We start from the raw sequence: 18,317 nt of genomic DNA, 5'->3' as shown, positions 1-18,317 counted from the left end.
CTGCCATTTCCTCTTCTCTCTCACAAGCTCCAGTCTAGTGCCCCAACCTCCTTTTCTACAAATGGTGTGAAGTTAGGAACATGGCAGAAATGCAGAGTTCCCTTTCTTTCCACCCAGGCCTTCTGACTTTCTGGAGAATGACTGGTTCCAGAAAAAGCCTGGTGTCTCTTCCTATTTTTCTTTTGCTTCTCACCAATACCAGATCACCCAGTCAGGAAGCCAGACAGAATGAAAGTATGGCTTTTTCACATGGATTGAATTGTGTCCCCAAAAAATATTTGTCAACTTGGCTAGGTCATGATTCTCAGTTTTGTATGCTTGTGTACCATTTTGTAATCTGATGTGATTTCCTTATGTGTTGTAAACTCTATCACTATGATGCAATAAGAGGGATTAGTGGCAGTTATACAGATGAGGTCTACAAGATTGGATAGTGTCTTAAGCCAATTTCTTTTGAGATATAAAAGAGAAAAGCAAGCAGAGACACATGGAACCATCACACCACCAAGAAAGCAGTGCCGGGGCAAAGCGTGTCCTTTGGACCTGAGGTTCCTGTGCTGAGATGCTCCTAGACCAAGGGAAGACTGATGACAAGGACCTCCTTCCAGAGTCGACAGAGAGAGAGACTTCCCCTGGAGCCGGTGCCCTGAATTTGAACTTCTAGCCTACTGGACTGAGAGAATAAATTTCTCTTTGTTAAAGCCATCCACTTGTGGCATTTCTGTTATAGCAGCACTAGATGACTAAGACACCAGGTTCCCACACCAATGGCTGCCTCCTCAACTAAGAAAAGTGATGGGAAAATGACAGTGATGCCAATAGGAGAATGGGCCAAGAGCATAGAAAGAAAATTCACAGAAGACGAAACATGAACAGCCATTAAGCAGATGAAAATAATGTAAACCCTTAGAATGAAAGGGAATTAAAAGTAACAATGAGATACCATGTCACCTATCAAAGTGGCAAGGGTTCTAATACCCAGGGTTGGTGAAGGTGAGAGCATGCTCAGACACTGCTGATGGGGAGTATAAAGTCCTGTGCTGCTTTCTGAAGAATGACTTGGCAACATTTATGTATCAAAAGCATCAAAAACAAGTCTACCCCTTGACCTTTCGACTCAGTGGTTTCACTCCTTGGAATTTAGGCTAAGGAGATAATTAGCAACCAGAACAATACAGTAAAACCTGCGAAAGCTGGAACCTGTATAAGGCGGAAATCTGTTACGGAAGAAAAACTCAAATATTCTCCACTAATAAAGAGTAATGGAAAAGTGGTAAGACTGCACCCTGTCAAAGACAGAAAACTTTTGAAACCCAGAAAAACCAGGCAATCTCTTCAAATTCCGGCCCTCACAGGTTTCAAGAATATTTATTGCAGCATAGTTTATCATACTTTTTTAAAAATGAGACTCACCTAAATGCCCTACAATAGGAGATTGTTTTAAATGATCCAAGGTTCACCAAAGAGTGGAATATTAGACCACCATTAAGAATGATGTTGGTTTATGCATCTCCTGATGCAATGTACTGAGGACACATCACTTCTGTAGTGTTCCTGCTGTTATGGATTGAATTGTGTCCCCCAAAAATATGTGTTGCAATCCTAAGCCCTGAACCTATAAATGGAATCCTTGGGTGGCGAAAACAGTTAAGCATGAGGCTATTAACCAAAAGGTTGGCTGTTTGAACCCACCCAGAGGCACCCAAGAAGAAAGGCCTGGTGATCTGCTTCTGAAAGGTCACGGCCATGAAAACCCTAGTCGGAACTGACTTGACAGCAACTGTTTTGGTTGCTTTTGGTACCAGTAAATATGACCCTGTTTGGAAATAGCGCTTTTCTTTTGTTAGCTTAATGAGGTCATACCAGAGTAGGGTGGGTCCTAAACCTAATCACTTCTGAGTTACAAAAAGAGCAGAATAGACACAGAGACACATATAGGGAGAAGAAGAAGACAAACTACAGAGACAGATGCATCTACAAGGCCAGGAATGCCAAGGATTGAAGGCAGTCACCAGGAACTTGGAGAGAGACCCACTGAAGGAATTAACACAGCCAAAACCCTGATTTGGACTTTTAGCCTCTAGAACTGTGAGAAAATAAATTTTTGTTTAATAAATAAAGCCATCCACATGTGGTATTTCTGTTAAGGCAGCACTAGCAAACCAAGACACCTGCCCCTTCCCCCCCCAAAAAAAACTGCATAAGCTGAAGAAACATCAGACAAACCCAAATTTAGGAACGGTCTTCAAAATAACTGACCTTATTCTTCAAACACGTCAATGAAATAATAGTGAAATATAATGAAAGACAAAGAAAGGCTAAGGAACTCTACCCATGTTAAAGGAGACTCAAAAGACATGGCAGCTAAATATAATGCATGATCCTGGATTGAATTCTGGACCAGGAGAAAAATATATTATAAAGGACATGGGAATTGATGAAGTTTGAGTATGAACTGCAAATTAAGTAATAGTATTACATCAATCTAAATTTACTGATTTTGATCATTGTACTATGGTCATGTAAAAGAATGTTCTTATTGTTAGGAAATACACACTGATGTGTTTAGGGATAAAAAGACATCTTGTTTGCAACTTACTCTCAAATGATTCGGAAAAAAAAAAACTAATATATGTTTATAGGAGCCCTGGTGGTGCAGTGGTTAAAGCACTGAGCTGCTAACTGAAAGGTTGGTGGTTCAAACTCACCAGCTGCTCTGTGGGAGAAAGACGTGGCAGTCTGCTTCTGTAAAGATTACAGCCTTGGAAACCCTATGGGGCAGTTCTACTCTGTCATAAAGGGTCACTATGAGACAGAATCAACTTGACGACTTAGGGTTTGGTTTGATTTTTAGTTAATGATCAAAGCAAATATGGCAAAATGCTATCAGTTAGTGAATATAAAAGTGAAGTGTATCCTGGAGTTCTTTTTACTATTCTTGCCCCTTTTCTGTGAGTTTAAAATTATTTCAAAATAAAAAGTTTAAACAAGAAAAAGAAGAAGGAGGAAGAGGATGCTGGTGAAGCATATTTCTTGGCTTGGGAAGGTGCTCATGTCACAGAGCACCAGGCTGTGGCCGTGGGTGCCTCGACTCTGGGCTGTGCACAGCTGCTAATGACACCTGGGACTCTCGCTTCTCAGCGCTACTAGAGGAACTCAGTGTGTGGCTGACCCCAAAGCTTTCCAGGACTGACTCAAGAAGGTAGGATGAGTTTTTTTCAGGGCAGTGAATTCCCTTTTGTGATTTTATTTATTCCAATTTTGTATTCCAACAGACTGGCATTCCCTGGATCCCAGGGAACTCTGCAGTGAAAGGAAAGAGAGATGGGAGAAACGAAAAAAACAGCTGCCCTCAAGTCAACTCGGACTCATGGCGACCTCATGTGTGTCAGAGCAGCCCTGTGCTCCACAGGGCTTTCAATGGCTGATTTTTTCCCAGAAGTAGATCACCAGGCCTTTCTTGCAAGGCACCTCTGTGTAGACTAGAACCTCCACCCTTTTGATTAACAGCCAAGCACGTTTGCACCACCCAGGGACTTCGGGAGAAGGGAATCCACCCAAAATTCAGTATTTGCTACAGAGAATCCAGGCTGCAAAATTAAGAGTAGACTGTGTTTGTTTATCATTGATAACGATGGTCTTACACTTCCTCCTCTCAAGGAATACCAAGTTTTTCCCCAAAACGAGTGCAGCACCCTGCCCAGTCCCCAACAGGAAAAAACCAAGTCCCCCGTGAGGGCCAAGGTGAGGCCCCGAAGTCCCCTGAGTTCCCTCTGCCAAGGCTGAGTGGTTTCAAATTATGGAAAGTTGGAGGTTCTCTAAGAAGCATTTGTCCTGACCTCACAAAACAAGCGGTCTCTCTTGGGAAGAGGAATAAGGAGGTCTCACCCCCTACACCTCTGTTTCCAGGTCCAGCCCCTCCAGAGCACGGGACAGCCACCTTGCAATCCCATCTCTGGGAAGCAGAGACCACATCAGAAACAGAGACACTTGTGGGCCCTCCCCTCCTAGCACCTGCCCTCCAGCCACACTGTCCTACTTCCCTCACCTCCCCAGGGGCTCTCAGGGAGGCCCCTCCCTCATCCCCCTTGTTCCTCCACACACCCCCCTCCACATCACTAGGGTGTCCAAGACATTGTGTGACTCAGGAAACAGCTCAGACGGGAGGCTTGCTGCAGGCCAGGGAGGAGGAAGAAAGGGCAGTGGGAGCAGAGGAGGTGGCTCCTGCCCCAGGGAGGCTCTGAGGGTCCTTGCCTGAAGAGGGAGGAGACAGAGCCGGGGCAGGGGCTCTGGAATGCAGCCCCTTTCATTGCTGCTTCTGCTGCTACCTTGCTTCTCGACTGTCAAGACCAGAGGTGAGGCGTGTGGGTGGGAGAGGTGGGGGCCTCATCTCTCTTAGGAGGATGTCTGGTGGGGCCTGGGGAGGGGATTGAACCACAGACTCTGAGGGAACAGTAGATGGAGAAGATTCTCACCCCCCAACGGGGACAGCCTGCAGGAGAGACGACTCCGCCGCTGGAGCTGCACAGACCAAGGCTTTGGGCCTAATGCCAGGGGTGGTGACTGTGGGGGGGATGGGCGAGAGGGTGCCCACCCCCCGGGAGAACCCAGTCCACCCTGGAGGTGAGAGGCAGAGGGCTCTTGCAGCCATGTTAGGAGAGGAAGAGGGAATAGACTCATCACCTGCTAGGGGAAGAAGTGAGAGGGGACAGGAGATGGAGACTGGGGAAGGTCAAGGGCCCACTAAGTGCCTTTCCTTGTCCAGCTGTCCCCACCCGCCAGATGGCTCAATGCTGGGCCCTTCCGGGAGGAAATCCCTTCAATGTCTCAGCCATTCACCACCCAGAGCCCCCTTGACCCCCCCTCCTGATCCCTGTTGTCTTGCTTCCTAGGGACAGAGGAGGGACAAGGGATAAGGGATGGAGCCTGAGGCTGGAATTGGAAGCTAGAGAATAAACAGGAAGGGGGTGGGGTATGGAGAGTAAAAACTGAGAGGCCTGGGACCTAGGGGGCTGGGGCGTGGGGACCACGTGAGGACTGGAAACAGGGTGTGAGAGGAGATGATGGTTTTGAGAGCACATGGGCAGGGCTGCTGTGGGCAAGTCTCTGGAAGAGGAAAGGGGGCAGCACAGAGCTCCCCCTTCCAGCTCATCCTCCCTGTCTATCCCTAGGGCTGCTGTGCAAGAGTTTGCCAGAAGTCTGTGCCAATGGAGGCACCTGCCTGACCCTGTCTCAGGGGCAAGGGGCCTGCCAGTGAGTGTGCCTTGGGGGAGTGGGGCATTGGAGGAAGAGAGGAAGGGAGAGCAGGGGAGGAAGAGGCGAGGAGGGAGAAGAAAGGAGAAAGGGAGGAGGGGAACGAACGAGAGGAAGGGAAACAAACAAAGGCAAAAGGAGGGAGGTGGGAGAGCCCGGGAAGGGGGCCAGTGATGCGAGTCTTCCTCTCCTCCCTGCCCAGGTGTGCCCCTGGCTTCCTTGGTGAGACGTGCCAGTTCCCTGACCCCTGCCAGGATGCCCAGCTGTGCCATAATGGGGGCAGCTGCCAAGCCGTGCTCCCTGCTCCCTCCGGCTCCCCTAGCCTGCTCTCTCCCTTGGCCCCCAGCTTCTTCTGCACCTGCCCACCTGGCTTCACTGGTGAGAGGTGCCAGGCCTGGCTCAGGGACCCTTGTTTCCCCTTCTTCTGTTACCAAAGGGGCCGCTGCCACATCCAGGCCTCAGGCCACCCGAAATGCTACTGCTTTTCTGGATGGACAGGTGAGTGCTGATGGAGGTTGAGAGGAGGGGGAGGGTGCATGATGGAAAAGACGGAACTGGAGCTTGGGTGAGCCCTTTGAGGACAGAGGCCGTGAGAATCAACAAGCCAGTTCTTGGAGACCGACCCACTTACCCAAGAATGACATTCACCAGTATAGATGTCTAAACTGGTTACCGTCAAGTCTATTCCAACTCACAGCGACCATATAGGACAGAGTAGAACCACCCCATAGGGTTTCCAAGGAGTGGCCGGTGGATTTGAACCCGACCTTTTGGTTAGCAGCCGAGCTCTTAACCACTGCGCCACCAGGGCTCCAGTATGGATGTACTGGTTGTTAAAATGTAGAAATGTTTCCAAATTCATTGGTAAGTAGCTACTGCCATGAATCCCCTCAGTGTACCACCTTAATCCCTCTCCTGACCCCCTCAGCCTTCCCTCTATCCAGCAGCTAAAGGTTTAATGCCTAGCCCACCAGGGGATCTCCAGGACCCTGCATTTTGAGCATATGAATGGCCCCTATTCTGAGTGGTAGTGTCCACAATATCACCTGGAAAGCCAGCCATGGATGGGAGGCAGAGTAGAGATGGGGTGGACCTGATCTAGAGGGAGGAATAGGGAGCCATCCCAGGAGGAGGGGTGTAATCCTAGGGCAAGGGAGCTGGGCACGGGATGGGCATGATGGGCCACCCTGTGGACGTGGTCAGGGGTGTAAGGACAGAGCTGCGAGGCCCTGGAGAGGAAGGATCCATGGGATCCAGCCAGGATGGAAGAGGCTGGGCCAGGAAGCAAAGGCCATGTGGGTGAGACAGTGCTAGTAAACTGAAGCAGCCCCCAAACAGGGTGCGTCTGTGAGTGTGGATTAGAGGCAAGGCTTCTGGAACTCGGCTGGGTGTGGCAATCACCTGGGCAGCTTTAAAAATACTGACGTGGCCAACCTAGAAAGTCAGATTTAATCAGTCTGGGGAGGGCCCAGGGCATGGAGATTTTCAAACTGTCCGCGTGATTCTGAGCTAAAGGATCAAGGAGGGAAACCAGAGCTGAGACCAGGTGGAAGGAACCAGGAGTCAGACAGCATATGTGATAATAATGTGAATGATCATGGCATGACTTGTCAAGCTCAGTTCCTCACAGAGGGGCTCTGGGGCAGCCCCCAGGGCCAAATGCCAGGTCTGCCACTGACTAGCTATGCGACCCTTGTACAAGATATTTAAGCGCTCCGGATCCTCAGTTGTCAGCTGACAAGCTGCGATATTGATGTTTACTTTTCACAGGGTTGTTGAGAGGATGAGAGGGGACGATGCTCATAAAGTGCTTAATTAGCTCAGTAGCCAGCACATAGTAGGTGAGCAATAAATGGAGTCACCACTAGTACACATGGTCTGTGAAGTTAGTATCATTATCACTGCCTGTGTCATTAAACCCACCTAAAGATTAGGTAGACTCCCTGAGTGGTGCAAACAGTAAATGCACTCCACTGCTAACTGAAAGGTTGAAAGTTCGAGTCCACCCAGAGGTGCCTCAGAAGGCCTGGCAATCTACTTCTGAAAAATCAGCCATTGAAAATCTTATGGATTACAGTTCTACTCTGACCCACATGGGCTCACCATGAGTTGGAATCAGCTAGATGGCAACTGGTAAAGATTAGGAAATCGGGATCAGAGAGGCGAAGTGACTCGCCCAAGGGTGCACAGCAAGGATCCTAACCTATGTCTCCTGCCTACAGATGTCATGTGCTTTTTGCCTTCTCCCCAAAAGTCACCACTGCAGGGACCCCATGACCCAGATTTTCCCAGGCATTGCCAACTTACAATACCCATACCGTCAGACACACGTCCTATTTTCAGTTTGAAAAATAACGGTCACTCCAGATATAACCCTCCCAAGGCATGGTGAAATGGAGGCGAGGGGAGATAGAACAGGGCAGAGAGGGTATGGGGGTAAAGGTAAGGAGATAATCCGGAGTGAGGGCTGGGTTTTCTCGAATCAGCTGGAATGTGTGCAGTGCCAGAAACGGCCCCCTCTGCCCCCTGCTGCAGGCGAGCGGTGCCAGCTGCGGGACTTCTGCTCAGCCAACCCTTGTGCCAATGGAGGGGTGTGTCTGGCCACATATCCCCAGATCCAGTGCCACTGCCCGCCTGGCTTCGAGGGCCATGCCTGCGAACATGATGTCAATGAGTGCTTCCTGGACCCAGGACCCTGCCCCACGGGCACCTTCTGCCATAACACCCTGGGCTCCTTCCAGTGTCTCTGCCCTGCTGCGCGTGAGGGTCAACACTGTGGGCTCCAAGCAGGACCCTGTCCCCCCAGGGGCTGTCTCAACGGGGGAACCTGTCAGCTGGTGCCGGGGAGAGATTCCACCTTCCACCTATGCCTCTGTCCCCCAGGTGTGTCCTCACAGGGGACTTCCTGCAGCCCCTCTCTCTGGGCAGGGAGGGTCATCTCCCTTGGGACCTTCACCTCCTAGCCGAAACCAGGCCTCTGTCAGGTTTCACAGGCCCAGACTGTGAGGTGAATCCAGATGACTGTGTCGGGCACCATTGTCAGAACGGGGGTACTTGCCAGGATGGGTTGAGCACCTATACCTGCCTCTGCCCAGAAACCTGGACAGGTGAGTGGTTTAAGCCAAGCCCATGCATTTGTGGCCCAGAAGGCTGGTACCTGGCCTCCCTCCTCACCAGCTCCAAGCCCCAGCCCTTGGCCTCCCCCCACCCCTCTGCAGGCTGGGATTGCTCTGAGGACGTGGATGAGTGTGAGGCCCAGGGTCCCCCTCACTGCAAAAATGGAGGCACCTGCCAGAACTCAGCTGGCAGCTTCCACTGCGTGTGTGTGAGTGGCTGGGGAGGCACAGGCTGCGAGGAGAACCTGGACGACTGTGTCGCTGCCACCTGTGCCCCAGGATCCACCTGCATTGACCGTGTGGGCTCCTTTTCCTGCCTCTGCCCACCTGGCCGCACAGGTGTGGGGGCAGCAGAGGGTACCGGGGAGGTGGGAGATGGAGATGGAGGGTGAGAGAAGCACCTGGGGGGCAGCTAGGAGAGCTCTGAGAGCCTCACCCACTCCTTCCCCCCACCCCCTAGGCCTCCTGTGCCACCTGGAGGACATGTGTCTGAGCCAGCCGTGCCACAGAGAAGCCCAGTGCAGCACCAATCCCCTGATGGGCTCTCCCCTCTGCCTGTGTCAGCCAGGCTACTCTGGGCCCACCTGCCACCAGGACCTGGATGAGTGTGAGATGGGTAAGGCACCCCACAGCAGGTCTGCTCTGAGGCCTCTGCACTCAAGACAGAAATGAGCCAACAAACATCTCTTTTTCCTGAAGTTTCCCAGATTTGGCACTCTTTGCCAATACTCAGCCCTCCAGACCCCATGGATTTGCCCCCTTAGTCTTCCTTCATCTTAAAGACACCAGCCCCAACTTGGTCTCATCTATAACAGATAAGTCCCCATGCCTTTCCTGACTCCGTGCTCTTTCCTCCCAGCCCAGCAAGGCCCCAGTCCCTGTGAACACGGCGGCTCCTGCCTTAACACCCCTGGCTCCTTCGACTGCCTGTGTACCCCTGGCTACACGGGCTCCCGCTGCGAGGCCGATCACAACGAGTGCCTGTCCCAACCCTGCCACCCAGGCAGCACCTGCCTGGACCTGCTTGCCACCTTCCACTGCCTTTGCCCACCAGGTACCAGCTAGGTGGGGCCTTGGGTAGGGGGCACAGGGAACTGATCCTGACCCCACTGGGCATTCCCCCCTCCAGAGCAAGGATAGCCTCAGGCCAGCTGGGGTCAGTTACCAAAGGCGGCTTCTCCTCCTCTTCTCTCCCCAAGATGAAAACTCTGGGAAACCACGACCCCTAGGAGAAGGGCTGCCACAGAGGGCAATGGGGTTGGGCACTGCTCAACTCTAGGGGGCCGCATTCATTTCATAACCTGGTCCATGGTACACTGCAGCCTCTGTTTGTGCCAACCCAGACTGTTACCACTAATCACAGAAACGATCCCTAGTAGAGAACAAGAGCAAACCCTAAAAACCTCCCAGGGGCCTGTGTGCTTGAATTTAGTGCAACAGGAAAGGAGAGCTGTGAGGCAGCACCCACCTCCAAGCTAGTTTTGAGGGGAAGAAGCCTCCCAAGGGAGAGAGCAACGGACCAAATGTCAGGGAGCTGGATGAAACCACAAAATAATAGCTTACTTGTATCAGGTACTGTCTGAACATCTTACATGCATTATCTCATCTAATCTTTACAATAAGGAGCGTCGTGGCACAACAGTTAATTGCTTGGCTGCTAACCGTAAGGTTGGTGCTTTGAACCCAGCGACTCTGTGGGAGAAAGACCTAGCAATCTGCTTCTGTAAAGATTACAGCCAAAAATACCCTATGGAGCAGTTCTACTCTATCACATGGGGTCACTATGAGTCGGAATTGACTCAACAGACTCCAGAACAATCTTTACAGTAACCCTATCAGGTCAGCATTGGTACTAGGCCCATTTTATAAATGAGGAAACTAAGGCACAGAGAGGCTAAGTCACTTGTCCTGGGTCACCCAGCTAGTAAGTGGCAGAGCCGGGATTCGGTAGTTTTCACCACTACACAACCCCACGTTTCTAAGCTGAGCAGGAGCCAAGGATCGGTAGCTCAGGCCATCCACAGACAATCAGAGAAAAATAAAAAATTGCTCAGTCATCCATGGAACAAGGTCGTGGACAGCAAAGAGCTTCAGAGGCAGGCTCCCCAGGCAAGAAGACAGACGCAGCCAAGGCTCGGAGGATGATCCAGCCTCAGTTAGGGTGAGGCAGTGGAAACCAGAATCAGCCCAAAGTAATGGGACAAATATAGGAGCAACACAGCTTCCCAAATGTCCTTCAAATCCTTTGGGATTGCTGGTCTCCCTGGCACGGAGGTTTGATCGAGTAGAACAAGAGGAATGAATGACCCTCCAACTTGCTGCTCACTGGTCTCATGTAAGGATCTATAGACTGATCAGCCACCCAGGTGAGCCCTACCGTCATGCACACAGGAATGGCCCCTAAAAGGCATTGCTCGCAGGCCTCCCACAGGCCCCAAGCAGGTGCCCTGCTCCCCGTGCTTACACACCTAAAGGAGGCAGAGGCACAGACTGCAGAGGAGCAGAGCCTCGAGAACCAACTCCTCCTACCCACGGGCCATCAGCACCCAAGGAGGGGCTGCTCGATGGGGGCAGGGCAGGGCTGGCTCTAGAACCTGGGTCTCCTGGGCAGAAGTGGGGCAGCCAAGGCAGGGCTGGCCTGGCCAAGCCTCATCTCCCGCACACCCCCATGTCCCGCACACCCCCATATCCAGGCTCGGAAGGGCGGCTCTGTGAGGTGGAGATGGACGAGTGTGCCTCAGCTCCTTGCCTGAACCACGCTGACTGTCACGACCTGCACAACGGCTTCGTGTGCATCTGCCCGCCCGGTGGGTGCAATTCCACTCTAGACCCCTTAGCCCCCAGGCCTCTAAAACACCAGAGTTCAGGCCAGCAATCACCCAAAGCCTCTTTTTTTTTTTTAACATTTTATTGTGTTTTAGGTGAAAGTTTACACAGCAAATTAGGTTCCCCTTTAATTTTTACACAAATTTTTTCATGACTTTGGTTACAATTTTCACAATGTGTCAGCATTCTCATTATTTCCATTCTGTTTGTTCTGTTTCCGTTGATCTAGCTTCCCTTCCCCTCCTTGCCTTCTCATCTTTGCTTTCGGGTAAATGTTGACCATCTGGTCTCATATAGTTGATTGTTTAAGGGAGCACATTACTCATGGGTAATATTGTTTGTTTTATAAGCCAATCTATTATTTGGCTGAAAGGTGGCCTCCAGGAGTAGCTTCAGTGCCAAGTTCAAAGTGTATCTTAGGGCGATAGTCTCAGGGATTCCTCTAGTCTCTATCGATCCAGTAGATCTGGCCTTTCTTATGAATTTAAATTTTGTTCTACATTTTTCTCTCACCCAAAGACTCTCGAATCTCTCTCTAGCCTGGCCAAAGAGTTCCCCCATTTCACCAGCCCCTTCTCTGCTCCCCAAACTCTCCTCCATTACATCCCCCAAATCTTCCCTTGCTTACTCACCCACCTCATCTCTGTTCCTGTCAAGTCACCCAAATATCCTTCCTTTCCAGTCCTCCTCAGAGTCCTGTGTGTCCCTTCATGTGGGGGGTTCCAGGATGGTCTTGGCACTGTTCGCCTTGGACACAGGGAAGCTGTCCCAGGCCTTTCTCCTCCAGCACCACCAAACATCCCTCTGTTTCCTGCTCGGATAACAACTGACATATATTGCATATTTGCTCCAGGCCAAGCACTTGGCTATGTACTTTTCAGGCATTTTCTCATTAAATCCTTTCAACTGTACCATGAGGTAGGTTCTATTATTATTTCTCTTTTACAGAGGTGGAAACTCAGTTGTAGAGAGGTTGAGTAACTTGCCCAAAGTCACACAGTTAGCAGGTGGCCAAGCTTCACCTTTTCTGCATCACTTTCCCGTTACCCTGATCCCAACCTGCCCAGGGGTCTTCTCTGGGAAGCCCTCCAGGTTCACCTTTCCTGGCAAGGGGAAGAGCTTCGCTGCATCTCCCTCAATGACCTTTGCCTTCTTCCCCCACCCACTCCCTGCCCTGCCAGGATTCACTGGCACGCGATGTGAGGAGGACATCAATGAGTGTGAAAGCTCTCCCTGCGCCAATGGTGGGCAGTGCCAGGACCAGCCTGGAGCCTTCCATTGCAAGTGTCTCCAAGGTAAATTGGGGCTCAGACACTGGAGGGGGATATGAGGGCAGGGGGCAGATGTCCTGAACGTCCCTGAGCCTCCTGTTGTGCCCCAGGCTTTGAAGGCCCGCGCTGTCAGACAGAGGTAGATGAGTGTCTGAGTGGCCCATGCCCTACTGGTGCCAGCTGCCTTGATCTCCCAGGAGCCTTCTCTTGCCTCTGCCCCTCCGGCCTCACAGGTAAGCAGGAGAGGCACTGGAAATGACTGGTGGGGTGCTTGAGCCTATTTCGGGTAGGAGGGGAGGTCATTGATGGTGTTTGAGGGTTGGGATGTGAAACTGAAATGAGAATTATTGTGCAAAACGTGCACAACCACACAATCATGGGGACAAGGGTGGATGTTACTGTAGGACTTACATAAGGTCCAACATGAATGGTGTGATTGGGGATCAGGAGCAGAAGATGGGGCCCAAATGGAAGCCATTCATTTGTTTATTTATCAAGCATTTATTAAGTACCTACTATGTCGGACACCTGGGGGTGTAGCTCAGTGGTAGAGTGCATGCTTTGCATATATAAGGTTCCAAGTTGGGTCCCCGTCACCTCCAGGGATGCTTCCCTGTTTTGGAGTCCTGGTGGCACAGTGGTTAAGAGCTTAGCTCCTAACTAAAAGGTCAACAGTTCAAATCCACCAGGTGCTCCTTGGAAACCCTATGGGGCAGTTCTACTCTGTCCTATAAGGTCACCGTAAGTCAGAATCAACTCAGCGGCAGTGGGTTTGTTTTTTTCGTTTATGTCAGACAGAAGGAGCCCTGGTGGTGCAACCGTTAAGTACTCGGCTGCTAACCAAAAGGTCTGTGGTTCAAACCCACCAGTGGCTCCGTGGGAGAAAAGACCTGGCAATCTGCTCTCATAAAGATTTCAGCCTAGGAAACCCTATGGGGCAGCTCTACTCTGTCCTATAGGGTCGCTATGAGTTGGAATCAATCTGACAGTACCTAACAATAACATGTTAAATGGAATAAACTCAATGGCAATAGGTTTGCTATGTCAGACAGTATACTGTGTGGCAGATGCAAAGCTGAGTAAGAGACTTACTATCCTCAAGTAGCTTTGAATCTAGTGGGGAGACACCAACAAGTAAACCATGATTGTAGCCCAAAGAAGTGTTCTGAGAGAGGAATGCACAGGATCCTATGGGAGCACAAAGGACCAGTCAACTCAGACTAAAGATGTGAAGGCTTCATGGAGGAGGTGAAGGCTGAGCTGAGTCTTGAAGTATGAGTAGGAGTTTGTCAAGACAGAATGTAAGACATTGTTTTAGCTGGAGATAACTGCACCCCATTCAAGGAACTGTAAGTGGCCCAGAGTAAAGATGAGAAATGCAGCAACTGCAAGAAGATCATGCCATGCAGGACCCTGAGCATCATTCTGGGGAGTTCATACAGTATCCTGAAAGCATAGAGAGCCATGGAAGGGCAGGTCCATGGGGAAGTGAGTAAGCCATGCATTAGAAGTGGCCTTTGGCCCCATCAAGGACATGGAAGGACTCTGTTTTCTCTCTGACCCATCTCTCTTCACTCAGGCCAGTTTTGTGAGGTCCCCCTATGTGCCCCCAACCTCTGCCAGCACAAGCAAGAATGCCAGGATCAGAAGGACAAGGCCCACTGCCTCTGCCCCGATGGAAGCCCTGGCTGTGCCCCTGCTGAGGACAACTGCACCTGCCACCGTGGGCACTGCCAGAGGTAACATCTTCTAGGCCCTCCCCATCTGCCCCCCCCTTTCTGTCCTCCTCTGCTTGGGCAGGAGAGGGCAGCCAGTGAGGGGAGGGTCTGTAGGAAATGGTGAACAGGGAGGAGATGACAAAGTTTTTAGGTCACAACCAGTGGGAGGGCTCCACTGGTGATCGTTCTCAAAAGAAGGGAGAGCTCATAAATCACGGGGGAAAAAAGAGCACTTAGGGGTCTGAGCAGAAAGAAGAGCATTGAATCCCAGGGCCAATAACAGATGTATAGTTGGAGAATATGAGGGGAAGGATGATGCTGAGAACAAAGTCACTGAAGAAAGAGACCAGAATCTCAGAACCAAAAAAAAGAGGAGGTCAGTGAGGTCTGGCCAATGGAGAGGGAAGAGGATATACTAGGAGAAGAGAAAAACCCTCCCCTTTCTCTTTATGACCAGGTCCTCATGTGTGTGTGACATGGGCTGGACAGGGCCAGAGTGTGAGGCAGAGCTGGGGGGCTGCATCTCCATGCCCTGTGCCCACGGGGGGACCTGCTCCCCCCAGCCCTCTGGCTACAACTGCACCTGCCCCGCCGGCTACACAGGTGAGGCCCTCTAAACGATATACACCCTTGGATGGTCACCCCCTAAGTCGAGGTCAAGACCAGTGGAGACATGTGTCCACATCCAGGTCGCAGTCACCATCAAGGAGAACTAGGCATGGGCTGCAGGGGGGACACAGGTGATGGGCAGGAGGTGGGAAGGAAGAAAAGAGGTTGGATGGGGGAGAACAACAGGAATGGAGATGAGGAAGGGGGGGGAAGGAAAGAGGAGGTGGGTAGAGGTAGAGGGGAGAGGAGAGAGGAGAGAAGGAATATCCCCTGTCTCAGGCCCCACTGGTCTCCCTCAGGGCCCACCTGCAGTGAGGAAGTGACAGCATGTTACTCAGGGCCCTGTCTCAATGGAGGCTCCTGCAGTCCTAGCCCTGGAGGCTACTCCTGCACCTGCCCCCCGAGCCACACGGGGCTCCGCTGCCAGACCAACACCGACCACTGTGCCTCTGGTGAGTGCCCACCATGTCCTAGGCTAGGCCACAGGAGGATGGAGGGACTGCCCAGGGTAGAGTTGTGCCATATTAAAATTAATTGGATGGCAGTGAACTGTTGGTCTGATGGGGTAGGGGGAAGCGGGGGCTATGCCCTGTGTGGTGTGTGACTGAGGTTACAGGTAAGGAACCAAACCCCTCACAGCCTCCTCTCTCCAGCCCCGTGCCTCAATGGGGGTACCTGTGTGAACAGGCCTGGCACCGCCTCCTGCCTCTGTGCCACGGGCTTCCAGGGCCCACGGTGTGAAGGAAGGATCCATCCCAGCTGTGCAGACAGGTAAGACCCCTGGAGGAAGGGAGGGAGAGCCTTCGCCTCCCCACCCTTCCTCTCCATCTGCCCTTGGGCTCTAGGCTGTCTCCCATCCCACATCCCTGAAGCCTTCACTTGATCTTCCCTCCTGGTTTCCCATCTCCCCCATAGTTGCCACCTCACCATATCACACAGTCCCTCCCCCTTGTTTCCCAGAACTTCCTCCTACTGTGCCCTGTCTCTGTCTTGTCCAGACCCTGTAGGAACAGGGCAACCTGCCAAGATGGCCCTCAGGGTCCCCGCTGCCTCTGTCCCCCTGGCTACACAGGAGGCAGCTGCCAGGTAAGGGGCATTGATTGAGCCAGGTGTGCCAAGGTAACTGGAAAGCTCTAGTGGAGAGGGCAACAGCCGGGAATAGATATGCACATGAAGGGAGATATGAAGTCTAGGAGTTGGGATCTAGCCTGAGGTTCGTATTGAGTGAAAAAGGAAGGACCGAAGGGATTTCTGAACCCAGGGGCTGTTCCAGAATGTGAGTATTAAAGGAAACCAAGAAGGGTCACCTAGTCTCAGACCACTCAAAAGAGAGTTTTAGAGGGAAGGGATTTTGAGGAGGTGGAGTTTAGCAAAGCACTATCTCTGGGCCTGGGAACCTGATGCTCTGTCCTGTCTCATGCTCCCACCATTAGACCCTGGTGGACTTATGTGCCCAGAAACCCTGTCTACACAATGCCCGCTGCCTCCAAACTGGACTCTCCTTCCAGTGCCTGTGCCTCCCAGGATGGACTGGGCCTCTCTGTGACCTTCAACTATCCTCCTGCCAAACTGCTGTTCTGAGCCAAGGTACCAACCCAAGGACTGATTGAGGAGCAGATAAAGGAGGAAAGGGTTCCTCCTCTACCCCATCCCTAAGGGCATCCACACTCAAACTTTGGCCAAAACAACCGAGACTCAAGACAACACAGACCACTCACAGTTATTGATTCCACTGCTCAACACCCAGTTCAGCCTAACACAACTCAACTCCTGTCACCACATTCTACACAACTCCAACAACACCAACCAGCCCAGTCAGCAAGACTCGAGTGTAACACAACCAGCAGGGATATAACTCAATGTGGAGCAACTCAACTCTGTCATTATCATTGTTACTCAGAGTGGACCACATTTAACCCAACTACACTCAATGCATTCCACTCCACCCCATTCATTTTGGTGTTATACCATCTCTCTTGTGGAAGAATAGCCCCCTTATTCAAACAAGGTTTGATATGAGAAGAGCTTGGGAAAGAGACTATGGTGGGGCTAGGGAATGGTTGATGGGAATCACAGTGAGACAAAATCAAAGAGGATACAAAATTCAGGCCGCAGGCTTAAGCCACTAGTTAAGCTACATGTCCCTACCTAGAGTTTCCCTCCAGTTCTTTCTTGCTTAAGACTTGTTTTAAGCCAAGAAAACAGTCAATTTATAACACTCTGATAGCCTAAGAAGCCAACATTCTGGCTAAAAAGGCCAGAGGAGGAGGAATTTGATGTTTTAACCTCTTCATTGTTAGGAGTACTAACTCCTCAGGCTCAGAGTAGCCTGCACCTACCTCAGGCATATTAGCAGCCCCCAAGGTAAAGGCCTCTGCTCAGTGTCTGGTGGCCATGAACACCATTCCACCCCACTTAGCTTCATCTATGCCTGTCTGTCTCTCTCCCCAGGCACAGAGGTCTCCTCCCCGTGCCAGAATGGAGGCCTCTGCATCGACAGCGGCCTCTCCTATTTCTGCCACTGCCCCCCTGGATTCCAAGGCAGCTTATGCCAGGACAGGGTGAGCCCATGTGAGTCCAGGCCCTGCCAGCATGGGGCCACCTGCGTGGCCCAGCCCAGTGGGTATCTCTGCCAGGTGAGAGGGTCTAGAGGGGAGTAGGGACACAAGGGTGGGCTGGAGGTGGGAGACAGTAGTCACAGGGGGATCCCCAGGTGTCCATTTCTCCTCCTTTTCCTTTACCCCCACACAACCAACCAACCACCAAGTCATGCCATTTTACCTCCTAAATATTTCTAAAATTTGTCCTTTCCCCTTCACCATTCATCCTACTACCTTAGTTCAGGCTTTCACTACATTCCACCCAGACACCTGCGGCAGCCTCCTAACTATCACCCCTGTCTCCACACTTGTGTTCCTATAGATTATCTTTCTTTGGCTACCAGGGTGCTATATTGAAAATGTTACACTAACTTGTCACTCCCCTGCTTAAATCCTTCAGTAGCTGCCCTCCTCTTCCAGAATAAAGCCCAAGGCTCTGCATGACCCAGCCCTGCCTGCCTCTCAGGCTCATCCCTCCCCATCCCCACTCTCCTACTCTGCTTCAAAGCAAGACCAAACCTATTTTGGTGTTACACCAACCCTCTTGTGGAAAAATACCCCCCTTATTCAAACAAGGTTTGATATGAGAAGAGCTCAGGAAAGAGACTATGGAGGGGTTAGGGGATGGTTGATGGGAATCACAGTGAGAGAACATCAAAGAGGATACAGAACTGAGGACAGACTTAAGCCACTAGTTAAGCCACATGTCCCTACTTAGAGTTTCCCTCTAGTTCTTTCTTGCTTGAGACTTGTTTTAAGCCAAGAAAACAGTCATTCCGATTCAGGGTGAGCTCATGTTTGCAGAGTAGAACTGCTCCACAGGGTTTTCTTTTTTTTTTTTTAATTGTACTTCAGGGGAAGGCTTACAGAACAAATAGTTTCTCATGAAACAGAAGTACACATGTTGTTTTATGACATTGGTTA

The 18,317-nt window shown here is 51.2% G+C and overlaps 1 protein-coding gene across 2 annotated transcripts in view; it reads left to right on the top strand.

Moving 5' to 3' along the window:
• Positions 1-4,158: 4,158 nt before the first annotated feature.
• NOTCH4 (notch receptor 4) overlaps positions 4,159-18,317 on the top strand; it is a 25,663-nt gene continuing 11,504 nt past the window's right edge. Inside the window, exons 1-18 of one of the 2 annotated variants that reach the window (XM_004390794.1) lie at positions 4,159-4,355; positions 5,172-5,253; positions 5,456-5,751; positions 7,789-8,136; positions 8,238-8,360; positions 8,472-8,708; positions 8,830-8,985; positions 9,229-9,423; positions 11,063-11,176; positions 12,377-12,490; positions 12,577-12,699; positions 14,046-14,205; positions 14,642-14,787; positions 15,093-15,245; positions 15,447-15,564; positions 15,792-15,879; positions 16,227-16,380; positions 17,245-17,429. In XM_004390794.1, the coding sequence (XP_004390851.1) occupies positions 4,295-4,355; positions 5,172-5,253; positions 5,456-5,751; positions 7,789-8,136; positions 8,238-8,360; positions 8,472-8,708; positions 8,830-8,985; positions 9,229-9,423; positions 11,063-11,176; positions 12,377-12,490; positions 12,577-12,699; positions 14,046-14,205; positions 14,642-14,787; positions 15,093-15,245; positions 15,447-15,564; positions 15,792-15,879; positions 16,227-16,380; positions 17,245-17,429 (2,853 nt within the window). In that variant the 5' untranslated portion in view covers positions 4,159-4,294. The remainder of the gene's footprint in view (positions 4,356-5,171; positions 5,254-5,455; positions 5,752-7,788; positions 8,137-8,237; positions 8,361-8,471; positions 8,709-8,829; positions 8,986-9,228; positions 9,424-11,062; positions 11,177-12,376; positions 12,491-12,576; positions 12,700-14,045; positions 14,206-14,641; positions 14,788-15,092; positions 15,246-15,446; positions 15,565-15,791; positions 15,880-16,226; positions 16,381-17,244; positions 17,430-18,317) is intronic. The other variant, XM_012559829.1, reaches the window with a different exon arrangement.

The sequence above is a fragment of the Trichechus manatus genome, unplaced genomic scaffold (genome assembly GCF_000243295.1).
Source record: "Trichechus manatus latirostris isolate Lorelei unplaced genomic scaffold, TriManLat1.0 scaffold00327, whole genome shotgun sequence".
Lineage (NCBI taxonomy): Eukaryota > Metazoa > Chordata > Mammalia > Sirenia > Trichechidae > Trichechus > Trichechus manatus.
Note: the sequence above shows the minus strand (reverse complement) of the source record. Positions and strands in the feature narration are given on the sequence as shown.